The following is a 14707-nucleotide window of genomic DNA, read 5'->3' on the forward strand; positions in this document are numbered from 1 at the left end:
TAAGTTACACTATCATCTTCTTGAAGGTTATGTTACCAACTAAATTGTAACTAAATGTTCATGTGATGGTTTTCAGTAGATAATTTACATTAGCTAAGGAGCTAGTCTGTTATTTTGTGAGCCTTAAAAAAAAAGATTCAATTTTAAAAGAATACCTATGTCAGTAACCACTGTTACAGCAGAATATGGTGATGTTAGATGCACTGTTCTGCATTCAAATTCCTTTTGAACCAACATCCATTTGCTTTGGAGAATGAAGTTAAGGAGTTGGACTTATCTTTCATATGACAAAAATAACATTAAAAAAAAGTTTTCATTCACTTCTTAGTGGAAATTGCTAAAAGTTATTGTCACACTGGCAATGTAAATTACATTTTACCCATTGTTTGAAATAAATCCAGATGCATACATTCAGAAAATTCTCTTTTTATGAAGACTGTCCAAGATATGGGTCGATTAAGAGGGACAGATTTGATAGGGCATAGCCTTTTATTGGATGTCAGTGGAAAGACTGAAAGTTTGGGAAAAGATATAGCAGTGTCGGTCAGTACCTTGATTTGTATTTGCTATTTTACGTAAACCACTCATAATACAAACTGAAATTAATACCTTGAGTGCAGATTTTGAAAGTCTCAGGGAATGTATTTCAAGGATGGATTTTCAGAGGGAATTCCAATGGGTAGGTTAGTCTGGATGGACACAAAAACTCCACGATCGAACATCTGCTGACCATGGCTTGAGGCTTATAAAATTCTGGTGAATTTAACCTGTGCATACCGAAGTAATGATACTTAAGTTACAAATTTGAAATATACCAGTCTCAAAAATGCTATTCTCTTATTTCTGGAAATTTCAAAGACCCTTATCCCTTCGGATCGCAAAGGACCTGTCAGGCGGTCTAGTCTGAGATCATAAACAATACTGGTATAGAGTTTGAGATTCTTTTGCTGTGCAACTATATGCAGTGTTTCCTGTGGCTGATAAATGTATTCTGATAAATGTCTTGTGGGTTATGCTCTGTTTAAATGTTCTGGTAACTGATGTGCTAACTCAGGTTATGGTCACTTAGGAAAGGGTTCATTTAGTAAAATAAAAAATAAGCAGCTACTCTAAGCTGGTGGTTTCTTTTATATTCATGGATAGAGATATCATAATTCTTCCCATTTGTCTTAGATGAATGCTTTTTCAGGAAGAATCCTGGAGCTGCCTATATCTTTCTTTATTTCCTAGACAGAAAAATTATTAACAGCAGGAAATAGCTCCGCCATTGCTGTTGGCATACAGTGAGAGAGCAAATTGCAGAACATTATTTAATTTCATGTAACTTTTCACATTTTTATTTGCCTTCGTTAAGTTGTCAAATGGTTTTGAAAGGCTCATTTTGTTTTTCAGTAAGGAAAAAATTCCTACCCTTGCTGAAAATTATGGTAAGGCTTAGATTAAATGCTTGCAAAAGGTTATTAATCTTAGCATTTTCTTTACAGAGACATGAATGTTTCCATCTCATTTTATTTTCGAAAAATATGATACTTTCAGGTTACTTTTCTAATTTGCATTTTTAGGTAGAGCTCTCAGGTCAGTGTATAATTTTTTAGATGCATAACTGAGCTTTAGATCAGTACAGTGTTATTGTATACATTAATTAACTTACAACTGTTTTTAAAATTAAGTACTTAACTTGCCCCCCAGAAAAAGTTATCTCATATTCTAAAGTACTTCGGTTGAAATTCTGGTTCCATTGAAGTCAGCGGTCAATCATAGTCAGTAACTGTTTCTTCAACGCAACTTGGCCCTTTAAGGTCTTTATCTATATATAGTTTTATTGCATTATATTATATGATCATAAGTATAGGGGTATATAAGTATTTCAAAAACAGATTACACAAATACAGAAATTTTTTATCCATGCCAAATGTTGATATATATATAGTGCAAAGTCCATGATATTGATTCATTATATTGTTGTATTTAAAATACTTGAAGTTTTTAGTTTATTCTATATTTTTTTTTCCTTTTTAGCTTCCCCATGGGTAGATAAAAGTCGAACTCCAAACAAAATAGATCTGTATGATGTTCGCAGAAGACCATGGTAAGCTTTCATGAAAGGACTGATGTATATATGTCACTTACTTTCTAGATATGACTGTAAAGACAATTTTTTCTGATTATATCTAATTGTCCTTACTTTCAGATACTACTATTTTCTTTTTAAAAAGTCAGTTAATTCTTCTGAATAAACAATTTTCAAATCATACTATTTGTTATACAATATCTACTATAGTGTGTCGTACTGTTGCATTACATGGGCCTTTTCGTGGGAGGATAACTATCAAATAGGTATAAGGCAATTAAAAACTTTGATTTTGTGCCAAAATCAAATGTAATTCGGATTATTAAACTGAGCCGTTCTTCCAGACTTTTGCAAGTGTTTACATATATGTGTCAGTGATTTAGACGAGCAAAAAAAAAAGACAAGAGAACAGTGGGATTGTTTCTCATGATTTTTTTCTGTAAGCCTCTCAAGGCATGATGCTTATTGATACTTGGATTCATACTAGTTGAATACATTCTTTCAAAGGACAAAGTATTTTTCCCTAGGCTGGGCTGATGTAATAATTCATCTGTCATCAAGATCTTTAGCTCTGAAATAGCATCCATGTTTTTCAGTTATCAGCATCTGAAAATAGTTAATTTTGATCAGTATATCCTACTTCCAGACTTCCCTAATGTGATTTAGACTTTGGTTCACTTAAAAGACACAGCAAGAGAGAAAATGGTAGCACGTGGTTTTCTACTAGCTACAACAGGAAGATTTTGTTGGTTCAGCCAGATTTAGTTTAAAGGTTGCAGAGTGTCTTCTATAACACGCAATAAATGTGTTTTCAAATTTGTGTCATTCATACCCTTTATTTATTTTAGGTATATCCAAGGAGCTGCATCTCCCAAAGACATGCTTATTTTAGTTGATGCGTAAGTGTTTAATTTCTGGATATTGATATTAGAGGGATAAAAGTACTTAGATATATTGAACAAATCTCTATGCTGAAAAATGGAGAGAGGATTAAGAAGTCCTTATACGCAATGATCAAAAATGTTGGTACGAGCAAAATAAATACACAGGAAAAAATAGTTCCAAAAAGCCCAAAACAAACCTGACAGTTATTTAAACTGGGGGCAAGGAAGTGGGTTTTAAGCACTTCAATATTATTGTTTTCAGCTTCTTAATTACTGAAGTAATCAATTGAAAATTTCTCATGTGCATGCCAAGATTTATTGTAAAACACAAACCTAAAACCAAATGACTAGAAGCTTTACAATAGATTTAATCATGATTTCATGAGCCTGAAAGATGAGAATGTATGCAGACTTCACATCTTTTACAGTACATATTTAAAAATTGCCAAGTTTGGTTACTATAAAACATTAATAGAAAGTGAGCAAAGAAATTAATAAAAACTCTCTCTTTGCCTTGGCAAGGCTTCCTTTGTTTAGCTAATGTTGAGGGACTGAAGGAAGCATTGAACCTGATGTGTCAAACAGATTGCTTTATGCTGCAGAAATTCTGAGTAAGAGAATTTGCATTTAATGCTTTTAAATGTGGTGAAGAGCTTTCATATCAGCAGTGAATTTTATCAACATTTGATATTTCTTCACTTCAGCTTAGGTTTTGTCTTGAATCAAACAAGCTGTCATTTGGGTATCTGAAAATCTAAAGCTGTAAACCTGTGTGTGGGAGTATAAAATGTTTAGGTAATGCATTGGTTGAAGGTGGTAAACTCTCCCAGATTTCTTGAAATGCAAATGAAGAAATGATGTACCATTACGACTTCATCTGAGCCACAGGACTGGGGCTTTGAATGCTGGCTTTGGACTTAGTTTTTTATTATTATAATGTAATAACTGTAATGATGAGTTGGAGAATTCAGGAGAATTACTGACAATTTTAGTGTGAAAGTTGGTGAGAGTGCTGGTTGGTGCTCTGTATTTTCTTTGTACATTTTAAATAAAATTTGTTAAATTCAATTTTTCTATTATTTTATGGATTTCTGATAGGAGTGGGAGTGTCAGCGGATTGACATTGAAGCTGATCCGCACCTCCGTCATTGAGATGTTAGAGACGTTGTCTGACGATGACTTTGTGAATGTAGTTTCAGTGAGTATCTGTTCTTTCCACAAAATTTACATTGTCAACAAAGACATAAGCAAACTATTTTTAATGCCAGATATGAGATACTTAAATGTTAAGCTGCGAAGAGACTTAAAATATATTGCAAAATACCACATTTGGCTTACTGTTTTCTTGTAAACTATAATGGAAGTCCTAGATTTGTTGCTATCTATACATTTGAGTGAAGGGCAAAAGTAATTTAAACAAACTTCCATGTAGCCGAGTTCTCCTTTCCAATATATTATTCCAGTCTGTGTAACACATCTTGTATTTGACTGGTATATGCAAATTCTCTCGAAATAATTGGTGGTTCCCAGGTTTTATATTCTTCCACGCAGCAGATATTTGGGTTGCTCATGTTAATTGATGCACGATGACAGAAGATGTACAGCCATACATCTGAACTGCCGAAGAGGTGTTGCTGAGAAGTTCTAGTTAGCAACTTGATGGGTAGCAGAGAAATTTTTTTCCCATAATAAGTAATATGATAGAGGGGAGAATCCATGAAGGAACTGAAAAATGCACATAATTTATGCATACAGAGACAGCATATGTGATGTTCAGGTCAGAGGATTGTTAGGAGGAGGGTAGGATTGTAAGGATTTTCAAATGAAGGTGATGTTGGCTTTTTCAGGGCTGGCTTTTCAGCAGCTGAGATCTTTCAGAACATGATCTGAAACTTTAGTACTACATATAATTACTGCACTTCAAACTTGACTACCGGACTTAAAACTTCTGTTTCTATATAATAGAATTTTTAAATAGTTCTTTAAAATAGTTTTGGGGGTTTTTTGAAAGGCATTTTAGTCTTTCTAATACTTGCCTGGAATTTAAAGTGCAAATTCCTGGTTTTCAAGAAAACTAAAGGCAAAATAAACTACAAAATAAAATAGATTTGGGGAAGGGGAGGATGGTATAGGCAACTTTCAGTTTTTAGGCTAATACCTTGGATGTCATGCTCTAGTCTTGGGCAAGGCTTTTTTGTTTTTTATTAAGCTGTTGGACTGTAGAGCTTTGATTCTAAGGATTTAGGATGGGAACACTGATGTACTCTTAATGACAAGAGACAGCCTGCGTGGTGAGTAACTGAATGATTTTGGAGACAATTTTCAACTTCTACAGATGTGTTGTAGCCACCCTGCAGGGAGAAAGACCTGAAATGTCGCTATAAGGAATCTCTTTGAACACCACTTATTGCTTCATCATTTGCTGTCAGTGTAGCTAGACCGTTCTCCAAGTAGTAGAGAGAAGCTTTTATTTGCAACGGCATTTCCTTTGTTAAAGTTTTTAATAGTGGATTAGACAATCTTCTTAATCTAAATTGCAGTGAAAAAAAAGAAACTAATGGCTTTTTTATTATTATTAAAGGAAATAAGCTTTTCTGTAACGACATTAGAGAGCGGAAATCTTGTTGTTAGGTTCACTGGTTTAAAAAAAAGAGATTGTAATCCTAAACTGCTGAAAATTGATTACAGTGTTCAGTGGAGCTGTGCCAGCTTTCACTGTTGGAAAATCGGACCCCCACTACCTCCTGATTTACACGGCTTTCCAAACTCTTTCCTTCATTTGCTCCCAGCTGACCAGAAATAGTGTATCTTAATGCTAAGCCTTCCTTAGGCTCAGAGTATTTTATTAGCTAAGGTTCGGTGTTACTTTAGTGAGGCCCCAAGGTTGGGATTTGTGTCGAAAAAGGACTAGAAATCTTTGAATATTTTCTACAGTACATTTTCCCAGTGGTTTGTAACTTACAATATGTAAGGACCTTTCTTTGAATGAACTTTAGAGGCACACATCAGATATTTGATTGCAGAACCAAAGAGGACTTTTTGGTCGTGCTGCATTCATCCTCAGAGGAAGGGAACACTCACAGAAATATGCATAATAGAATATGGCATCTCTAAATCTTTTATAAAGTGCTATTCGGTGTTGTGCACTTATCATTTAAAAGTCCATATTAGATCCTTTCAGTATTTCAATTACTTTTGTATAACCCATTTTTTCATGTGTTCAGATGACTTATGTATTGGAATTGTGGGAGACTTTGTGTTCTGAGATTTTATTTCTCTAACAGAAAGGGAATCATATGCTATAGGCAGGAAACAAATGGTTGTACTACTACAAGGCATTCTTTAAGCAAGAGAAGTGAACACAGAAGTTTGGTCTTTTTTTTAGGATTTTTCGCTTTTTTTTTTCGTTTGCTCAGTTTTTCCACAGTCCAACCAAAGCCTCAAACCACAGTTAAGTACCAGAGGGGACACCACTTAAGAAGGTGATATATTATCACAGTCAGTATTATTTGTTCTTAAGATTATTCACAAAAGCATATACACAGGCCTAACTTTTATAAAGCATTCATCCACTGCAAAGAATGGTATTAGTTGCTGTACTGTTTTCATGTATGTCGCTTTATTTTTATGTTTGATTTAGATATCCTGACACTTGACATAAAACATAATACATTAGAATGATCATTATTCTGATAGTTCAGTTAAATGTTTGAAAATTACATACATTACTTTCATTTAGGAAGATTTCTTAGAAGTGCTGAGATCTCATCTTTATTCAAATATTAAATTCTTCATTTTACTGCTTAGTTTTTTCCCACTTACTCTTCCCGGTATAGCTTTGCTGAAAAGCTTGATGATTTATTAGGTTTATGTACTGTGTTAAAAGGCAGATGGTTCATTAATTCTTGCCTAATTTTGAAATAATATAATTTTTCTTTTTTCTAAATGATCTGAGGATCATGTAGAGATATGGTGATGCACAAAAGATAATCCGATCACAAGTGGTGTTCCCCAGGGCTCAGTATTGGAGCCAGTTCTGTTTAATATCCTTATCAATGATCTGAACGAGGGATCAAGTGCACCCTCAGGAAATCTGCAGACGACTCCAAGCTGGGTGGGAGTGTTGATCTGCTCGAGGGTAGTAAGGCTCTGCAGAGGGATCTGGACAGGCTGGATCGATGGGCCGAGGCCAATTCTATGAGGTTCAACAAAGCCAAGTGCCGGGTCCTCCACTTGGGTCACAACAACCCCTTGCAATGCTACAGGCTTGGGGACGGGTGGCTGGAAAGCTGCCTGGCAGAAAAGGACCTGGGGGTGTTGGTCAACAGCTGGCTGAATATGAGCCAGCAGTGTGCCCAGGTGGCCAAGAAGGCCAACGGCATCCTGGCCTGTATCAGAAATAGTGTGGCCAGCAGGAGCAGGGAGGTGATCGTGCCTCTGTACTCGGCGCTGGTGAGGCCGCACCTCAAATACTGTGTTCAGTTTTGGGCTCCTCACTACAAGAAGGACATTGAGGTGCTGGAGCGTGTCCAGAGAAGGGCAACGAAGCTGGTGAGGGGTCTGGAGCACAGGACTTATGAGGAGCGGTTGAGGGAACGGGGGTTGTTTAGCCTTGTCGTTCTCTACAACTACCTGAAAGGAGGTTGTAGCGAGATGGGTGTTGGTCTGTTCTCCCGAGTAACAAGTGATAGGATGAGAGGAGATGGCCTCGATTTGCACCAGGGGAGGTTTAGATTGGACATTAGGAAAAACTTCTTCACTGAAAGGGTTGTCAGACATTAGAACAGGCTGCACAGGGAAGTGCTTGAGTCACCATTCCTGGAGGTATTTAAAAGACGTGTTGATGTGGTGCTTAGGGCCATGATTTAGCGGTGGACTTGACAGTGTTGGGTTTATGGTTAAACTCAATGATCTTAAAGGTGTTTTCCAACCTAAATGATTCTATGATCCTATGATCATTATTCTTCATAAAATATTTGATAACAAAGAAGGCATGTCTACATTGTGTCCAACTCCAGGGCTTTTTTCATAAATCCAAACCCAAAATAACAACTTAAACATTTTGTTCTAGGTAAAAGAAATGTAGATTTATTCAATACATATCATGTTATTGCTTAAGGACATTTTCTCTGGAAGCATCCTAGTATTAGACACCACTGGCCAATTAAAAAGACCGAAAAGCTAGGTGAAAATTTTCACTTAGTACAGTATTAGCAGATGTATGTATGAACACTAGCAATAACTGTAAGTTATCTATAATTTTTCTTTACCCCTGGGATCTTTTGGCCAAGAAAGCAACAGTTGTTTTATGGCTTGTTAACTTTAATAACCATAGAGGGTTTAGTAATGAGGTTTTGAGTGAACTAGAGAGCTGTCTTACCACTAACCTCTGCCAAGATGTTCTCCCACAAAACCCATATGTATGATGATTCATGTCCACAACTGAAAGACATAGATTTAAGCTCATGCCAATCACTTCTAGAAAGTGACAGGATGATTTAATCAACTGTGTCTGGTATATGGAGGAATCCTAGGGAACAAAAAGCTTAAAAGTACATCTGTTAAAATACATTAGTTCTGCTGATTTAATATAGTTCTTGCATTTATTTCCAGTGAAAAGAGGTTGAATGAGCTATTAAGTCACATAAAGACTGCCAGGGGTTAATATGTCATGATTTCCTCCAGGATTTGCATTTTTCTTATCTGACCTGCTGTGCTTTGTTGCAGAAAGAAAACCTGCTGTTTGAAAGAGCTTAAATGTATGAGTAATACAGCTGTTTTCCCACTAATCCAGTTATATGCTTTGATAGCAGTAAGTGGTAGACAATAGGGGCAGCAGTTCCATCCCAGCATGCTATGATTTAGTGACTTGGTTTCAAATGTTGACACAGAGAGTGTAATTTGTTTATGATTGTGGGTAGGCTGCAGTTTGCAGGAGAAATGTATTTCAACTTCAAATTTGTAGAGGTGGGGAAAACCACACAAAGGAAAAACCTACCTTACAGCAACAGACACATTAAAGGTCGGGAGCTGTTGGACTGTTTAAAATCACTTAGCCGTTGTAAAAAGCCAAACTAGTATTTACTGTTTAGGAACTGGAAATTGAATGTTATGGGCATACTAGGGATAATAGAATCATGCTCTGGGAAAACTGAAGGCTCATCTCCTGCTCTTGTGCAGTTCTGCACATGGACTAATGTCAGAGGAAAGGAGATTTCTGGATGAATTGATTTCAAAGAAAAAACTATGCACCCAGCCTATGAAATTATTGTTGAGGATAAATCAATCTGTGGAAGATACACCCCTTTTTTCACTGATTTTTAATAGCAGCTTATCATGTAATTCCCACAGCTCAGTGGTTGCCAGCCTGTTTATTTTGCCCACCTTACTCCCAAGTTGATACAAGCTTTATGCCTTCCTAATAAAAATATTTATTGTGTAATGGGGGGGAAGTTTCATAAAGAGTTTTTCAGTTTGTCAAAGGACTCTTTTTGCTTTCTGCTACATGTTCCTTCCTGTATTCTGCAGTTCACATCGCACCTATCATATCTTAGATACAGGGAAATATCCCTTCCTGCTTGGAAATACTTTCTTAAGATTGTTTAAAAACTTAACAAACATGCCATGGGTGGAAACCTTAGTCTGAAATCCTACTGAAGGGAGGAGAATGCTAGATTTTGCAGCCAGGTAGCCTATAGTGCTTATGCTTTCTTTGCTAGAAGTTTTAGGTTTGTATGAGTGTACTTCTGTTCAACTGGCAAAAACTTCCAGAATTTTCACTATTTCACTATTTGTCAAATTAAAAAAAGATAGAGAATCAAGTTCCCACTGTAGGTCTGTATAAGCATCTCTCTTACTGATTTAATCCTGGAGCACTTCAGGTAACAAATCACAGTAGCTCCAGTTAAGTATACAGTCTCCTCAGCATCATAGCTGTGTGAGACAGTAAACAAATATATATTATTCCTTTTTTAGGAGTGTTGTTTCTTTTTTTTTCATAGTCAATGAAAAGCAATATAAAGGCAAGTTTAGAGCTAGTGTTGACCTTCGTGATTCTCTTAACAATAATCCATCTAATTGTATCATGACCTTGCAGTTTTTCTTAAATTGAATGGCTTATTTTCAAGAAAAGGGGGAACAATGGTAGCTGCAGAGAAACATGTCTTCACAGGAGTGTTCCTTAATGGAAAATCATTAGCATTCTTTAATGGAAGGTCATTATCTTGCACCTTCCCTATTCAGGAACCAAGTGAATTGTTGCATGTATTTTCATACAGGTATGTTTAGTAAGCACTGTAGGTGCTGGGTTAAACAAAGCTCAAAGAAGTTATGATCAAAATCTAGTATTCAATTTCTTAATTGCTAATAAATACAGGTAGAGCTAGGCTATGGATCTGTGGAAATATATGTATGGGAAATATATCTGGAGGACATTTAGCAAATGTAGTAAAGATGAGTATTCTGCAAATAACAATGGAAAGAAATTGGCAACTATGGAAACCCAGCAACTGTTAAAAAGTTAGAAAGGATTTTTCTTTGTAATGAATTAATGAGAGTAGGACTGGAAGCAAGAAATGCAGTAGTATAAACAACATCACAAAATGTTTGTCTGCCTGCAGAATTAGTTTCATTTTTCTTCCCCTCTAAAGAGAAAGTCGAGAAAGGAGTCAATGATGCTATGTTAATGTGTTTCAGGTGGGGCTGGAGTTGAGAGGAAGATTAGGGTAGGGAGGATGTTGTATGAGTTGGCTTTTTTGAAATGAAGTTAATTGACTTCAGTGGGACCCTGATCCTCAGGAAAGCAAATTACATAGTTTGTATCAAGAAAAAGAAAAAGCAAAGGACCACTAGGAGTCAAACATCTTGCAATCTTCTTGCAGTCTTCATCTGACATAATGAACTAGAAATGCTTGTACAGCTTCAGTGACATGGCCGGAGACAGCTTTCCATCTAAATAGTATATGGATTGCCTCTTCTGGGTGGCAAATGATGAGTATTTGAACTCAGATTTTAACTGTGTCTCCTTTGTTCTGGCTGTATACTGTTACATAAATGTGGATTATATCACTAATTTAACACAAAAAGGATTGGCTCAGATTTTACAAAAAGAGATTGTAGGTGTCTTCTCTGAGGACCAAAAATGGTTTATGGTTGATTGCTTGGTTCTTGAAAGCATCTTCTCACAGTCCTGAGCGAGTCATCTGAGAAGCTGGATTTCAGACATACTCTTAAACTCACAGAATTTGACTTTTTTTTGGCTGTTCTGGACTTCATAAATAAATAGTCTGATAACTGATTTGATCACAGCTGAGAAGTGCTGTCGCTGGGGAAAACTCTTGCATCCATAGACTCAAAACTGCCAGATAAAAGCACTGCAAGAATCACTAGTTGAAGTCCAATAAATTTGAATGGCACATAAATAGTTAATATGCCTCAACAAATTGCAAGGAAAGATTCTTGTCTTCATATCAATATTTAATGTTTTCCTGGAAGATGCACTTTAAGCAAACATCTCGCACTAAACGTAATTGTTAAGGTCTACTACAGAAGTAATCAAAGGAATTTTAAGGACTGGTGATATGTGGGTAGTGAGACAGTATGCAAGAGGTCAGATTAGAGTATCTCATTGCCCCTCTTAGCCTTAAATCAAGAATACATGAAGGTTTTGGTTGGTTGGTTGTTTTTTCTTTTTGTTTTATTCAGCTGACTGAAATGTTTATCCCAAGTAGCAGTTCCTCATCCACCTTACTAACGGACTGGAAAGTACTTCATCATCCTTGTGTGATACGAATACTTTAGCCTTCATCTTTGTAAATGGGGAATATTTACCAAGTACTTCTTTCTTTTCTGTGTATTCTTAACAATTTAGCCATATCTGTCTAGCAACAGATGTGTTCAGCAGTTAAGCTTTCTCTTATCCCTAGTGTACTTAAAAATTCCTTGTTATCTTCAGTTTAACCAGCCCTACAATATTGTAGTAAGACTGAACTGTAATAAGACTGAACAGTAAATGCTTATATACAACAGACATATACAGAATAGTCCATGATAAAGAGGTGAAAATCAGGTGTTACTTTGCTGTCCCGGTGATACTTCCTATGGTACTTGCTTACAATTGTTCTTCAAAATCTGGGATAAAATAATATGCCAGTATGTAAAACCAATGTAACACAAAAACCATGGTGATGTTAGTGCAGGGTCAAGTCTTCTCTCTCTGAGAATTACAGCTAGCACCAGGTCCATCTCCAAAAGCCAAATTGCCATATTCAGCTCAGAACTATGCTCAAGCTAGTAAGCCTTCGTAAAAGTACAGACAGCCAGATCCTATGCAGAAGCTACTCACATTTGTATTCAAAGGCCATCTAGCCATACCTGATATATTGCTAGGGAATTTAGAAAGAAAGCATGTGTTTCAACAATTTTTTCCTGATTTCTCATTTAAACTGAGCCTTACATAGCTGCAAAGAAACTTGAGAAACCTTTAGAAGACGAAGTTGTTTTTCTTTTAGAGTTACAAAAAAGTAACCAAGCCATCTGAATTTAGGGATTTGTTTGTTTATACCTGTATTATTTTACCTCTTAGGGGAAAGCATATCGTGCCAGAATTAACATCCCTAGAGAGGTGAGGCTGCCTCAGCTCCGTGCCTCGGATCCAACCAGTAGTGAGGCTGAAAATGTATTCCCAGTGGGCACATGAACAGAGAGCACATGTGTATACCACATAACACGTATTCATGTATATATATACATACCAGGCCAGCCACACAGGTAGCACAGACAAACGCAGAACTTTCATGTGAACACAGGCAACGCCAGCAGCCTCAACCTGCTACCCTCGCCAGCTGAGCTGGATGGAAGTCTGCTGGTGAGAAAAAAAAAATAATATATATATATATGTGCACTGTGTGGATTCCTCCAGCAGCTGGGCTCAGACACTCCATTTGCCCAGCAGCTGCCCCTAGATCCCAGTCTGCCCCGTTGCTGCCACCTAGACATACGAGTCCCCAAGGCCACACACCACTCCAGTTGCTGGTAGAGACCATCTCATGTACATACGCAGAGCTGTCAGAGTCTCCCTTGGTCCCCATAGCCAACCCCCACCGTGATCTCACCCTTAGAGACACAACACACACACACAAACACACACATACACATGGATTTCACCACTAGAGACCCCCAGGACCAGCACCTGACACTCATTCCAGGTGCTGGTGCCATGGACACATGGGTCCCTGTGACCAACAGTCTCACTCCAGTTGCTGACACTGAAGACGCTCCAGTCTCTCCGGCTGCTGCACCATGGACACACGGGCCCTGCAACCCGTGGTCTGACCCCGGTTGCTGCACTCACACACCCATGCACAGACACACACGCAGAATAGAGAGTCCCTCACCCAGGAAAAGAGGTAGAAATGGTGGAGTTTAATAAGAAGGCAGGACAGACTGCACTGATGAGATGCAGGATGTGGCCAGACAAACATACCAACCAGCAAACTGTTTACACGGGATCAACAATTTTGCCCCTTACCCCTCTATTTTCCCCCACTTGTTCATCCCCAAATCACCTAAATCCATCCCTTTCCTCGCCCTGGTTCCTACCTTAAATATTCCATAGTAAGTCCTGTGCAATCCTGAAATGCTCTTCCCCTGCATCCCATAACGTCTCCCATACAACCTCCTTGAGTCCAAAAGGGGGGTTATGGTATTATAAATTATTGCCTCGGCCCTAGATAGTTGTGGGGAATGAAAAACACCTCCAGAAGGCAAGTCATCCTGACTACCTTGAGGACAAATTATGGCCAGGAGGTGCTTGTCTGTCTCCACTGGCTGTAGGGAGAGCCTGGCCCACTGCCTTGGACTGTGTTCCCAATTAAAAGATCACTGAAATGAGATGAGCTGAATCATACTACCTCTGCTCAACTGAGAATGCAAAAGGGAGTCAGTGGGAATAGAAACAACAGGCACTTTTGGAGTTTTTACACTTTTTTTTTCTTCTTGTGTGTTACTGCTTGCTTTAACATATCAGCTAGTTTTCTACTGTTGTGTTACTAACTGTAACTTTAGTTTGCTGTGGAAGGAAAATGTTCAAAAGGCATGTAAGAGAGAAAAAAGAAATGGAAAGAGTTGGAAAAGGAATAGGGCAGATCTTAAAACAGGATCTGTTTCATTTTAGATCTGTCACAAAGTGTTAATTCTACGGAATAGAGTACTTGAGTGCATGAAGAGGCAAAGGGAATGGAAATTAGAAGCTGAAATTCTGCATTAGGATGTCAGGAGCAGGGATGTTGCTGGAAACTGCACATTTATTACTGCACAATATAGCTGACAATTCCAGATGACTAGAAAAGTCACCTCTATTGCCACTTGGAGGGATTGCTTTCGGCATCAATACAGATTTTTATTGTCTCTTCTTATAGTTGTCAAATGTCAGGAGGTCAGACTTGTAACAGCACATGGCACACGCTTCTGCGATTTCCAGAATAAATCCTAACTCTTTAGTATATTAGTAGTATTTAAAATGAATAGTTTAGTAGTATATAAAATGAGGTGATGCCTCTACCTCATGGTTCCACTGGTTAATAAATCTGTTGGCTATTTCCAGTTTCTTAATTTTTAGTAAAGCACAAGTCTTACTAAAGAGACCTCTGCTTCATCAGACATATCATTGATCCTGTGAGTTTTTGTGGCATGTCAGATGCTGGACCAAAAGTGCATTTCTGAGTTAGCATTCCAATGAAGAGACAATGATTAG

General features: G+C 37.5%; 1 protein-coding gene across 4 annotated transcripts in view; it reads left to right on the plus strand.

The window, feature by feature from the left end:
* CACNA2D1 (calcium voltage-gated channel auxiliary subunit alpha2delta 1) overlaps positions 1 to 14707 on the plus strand; it is a 434233-nt gene that overhangs the window by 314243 nt on the left and 105283 nt on the right. For all 4 annotated transcript variants that reach the window (XM_059817310.1, XM_059817312.1, XM_059817311.1 and 1 more), the window contains exons 8-10: positions 2020 to 2089; positions 2920 to 2970; positions 4054 to 4153. In XM_059817310.1, the coding sequence (XP_059673293.1) occupies positions 2020 to 2089; positions 2920 to 2970; positions 4054 to 4153 (221 nt within the window). The remainder of the gene's footprint in view (positions 1 to 2019; positions 2090 to 2919; positions 2971 to 4053; positions 4154 to 14707) is intronic.

Source organism: Gavia stellata, chromosome 4 (genome assembly GCF_030936135.1).
Source record: "Gavia stellata isolate bGavSte3 chromosome 4, bGavSte3.hap2, whole genome shotgun sequence".
Classification (NCBI taxonomy): Eukaryota; Metazoa; Chordata; class Aves; order Gaviiformes; family Gaviidae; genus Gavia; species Gavia stellata.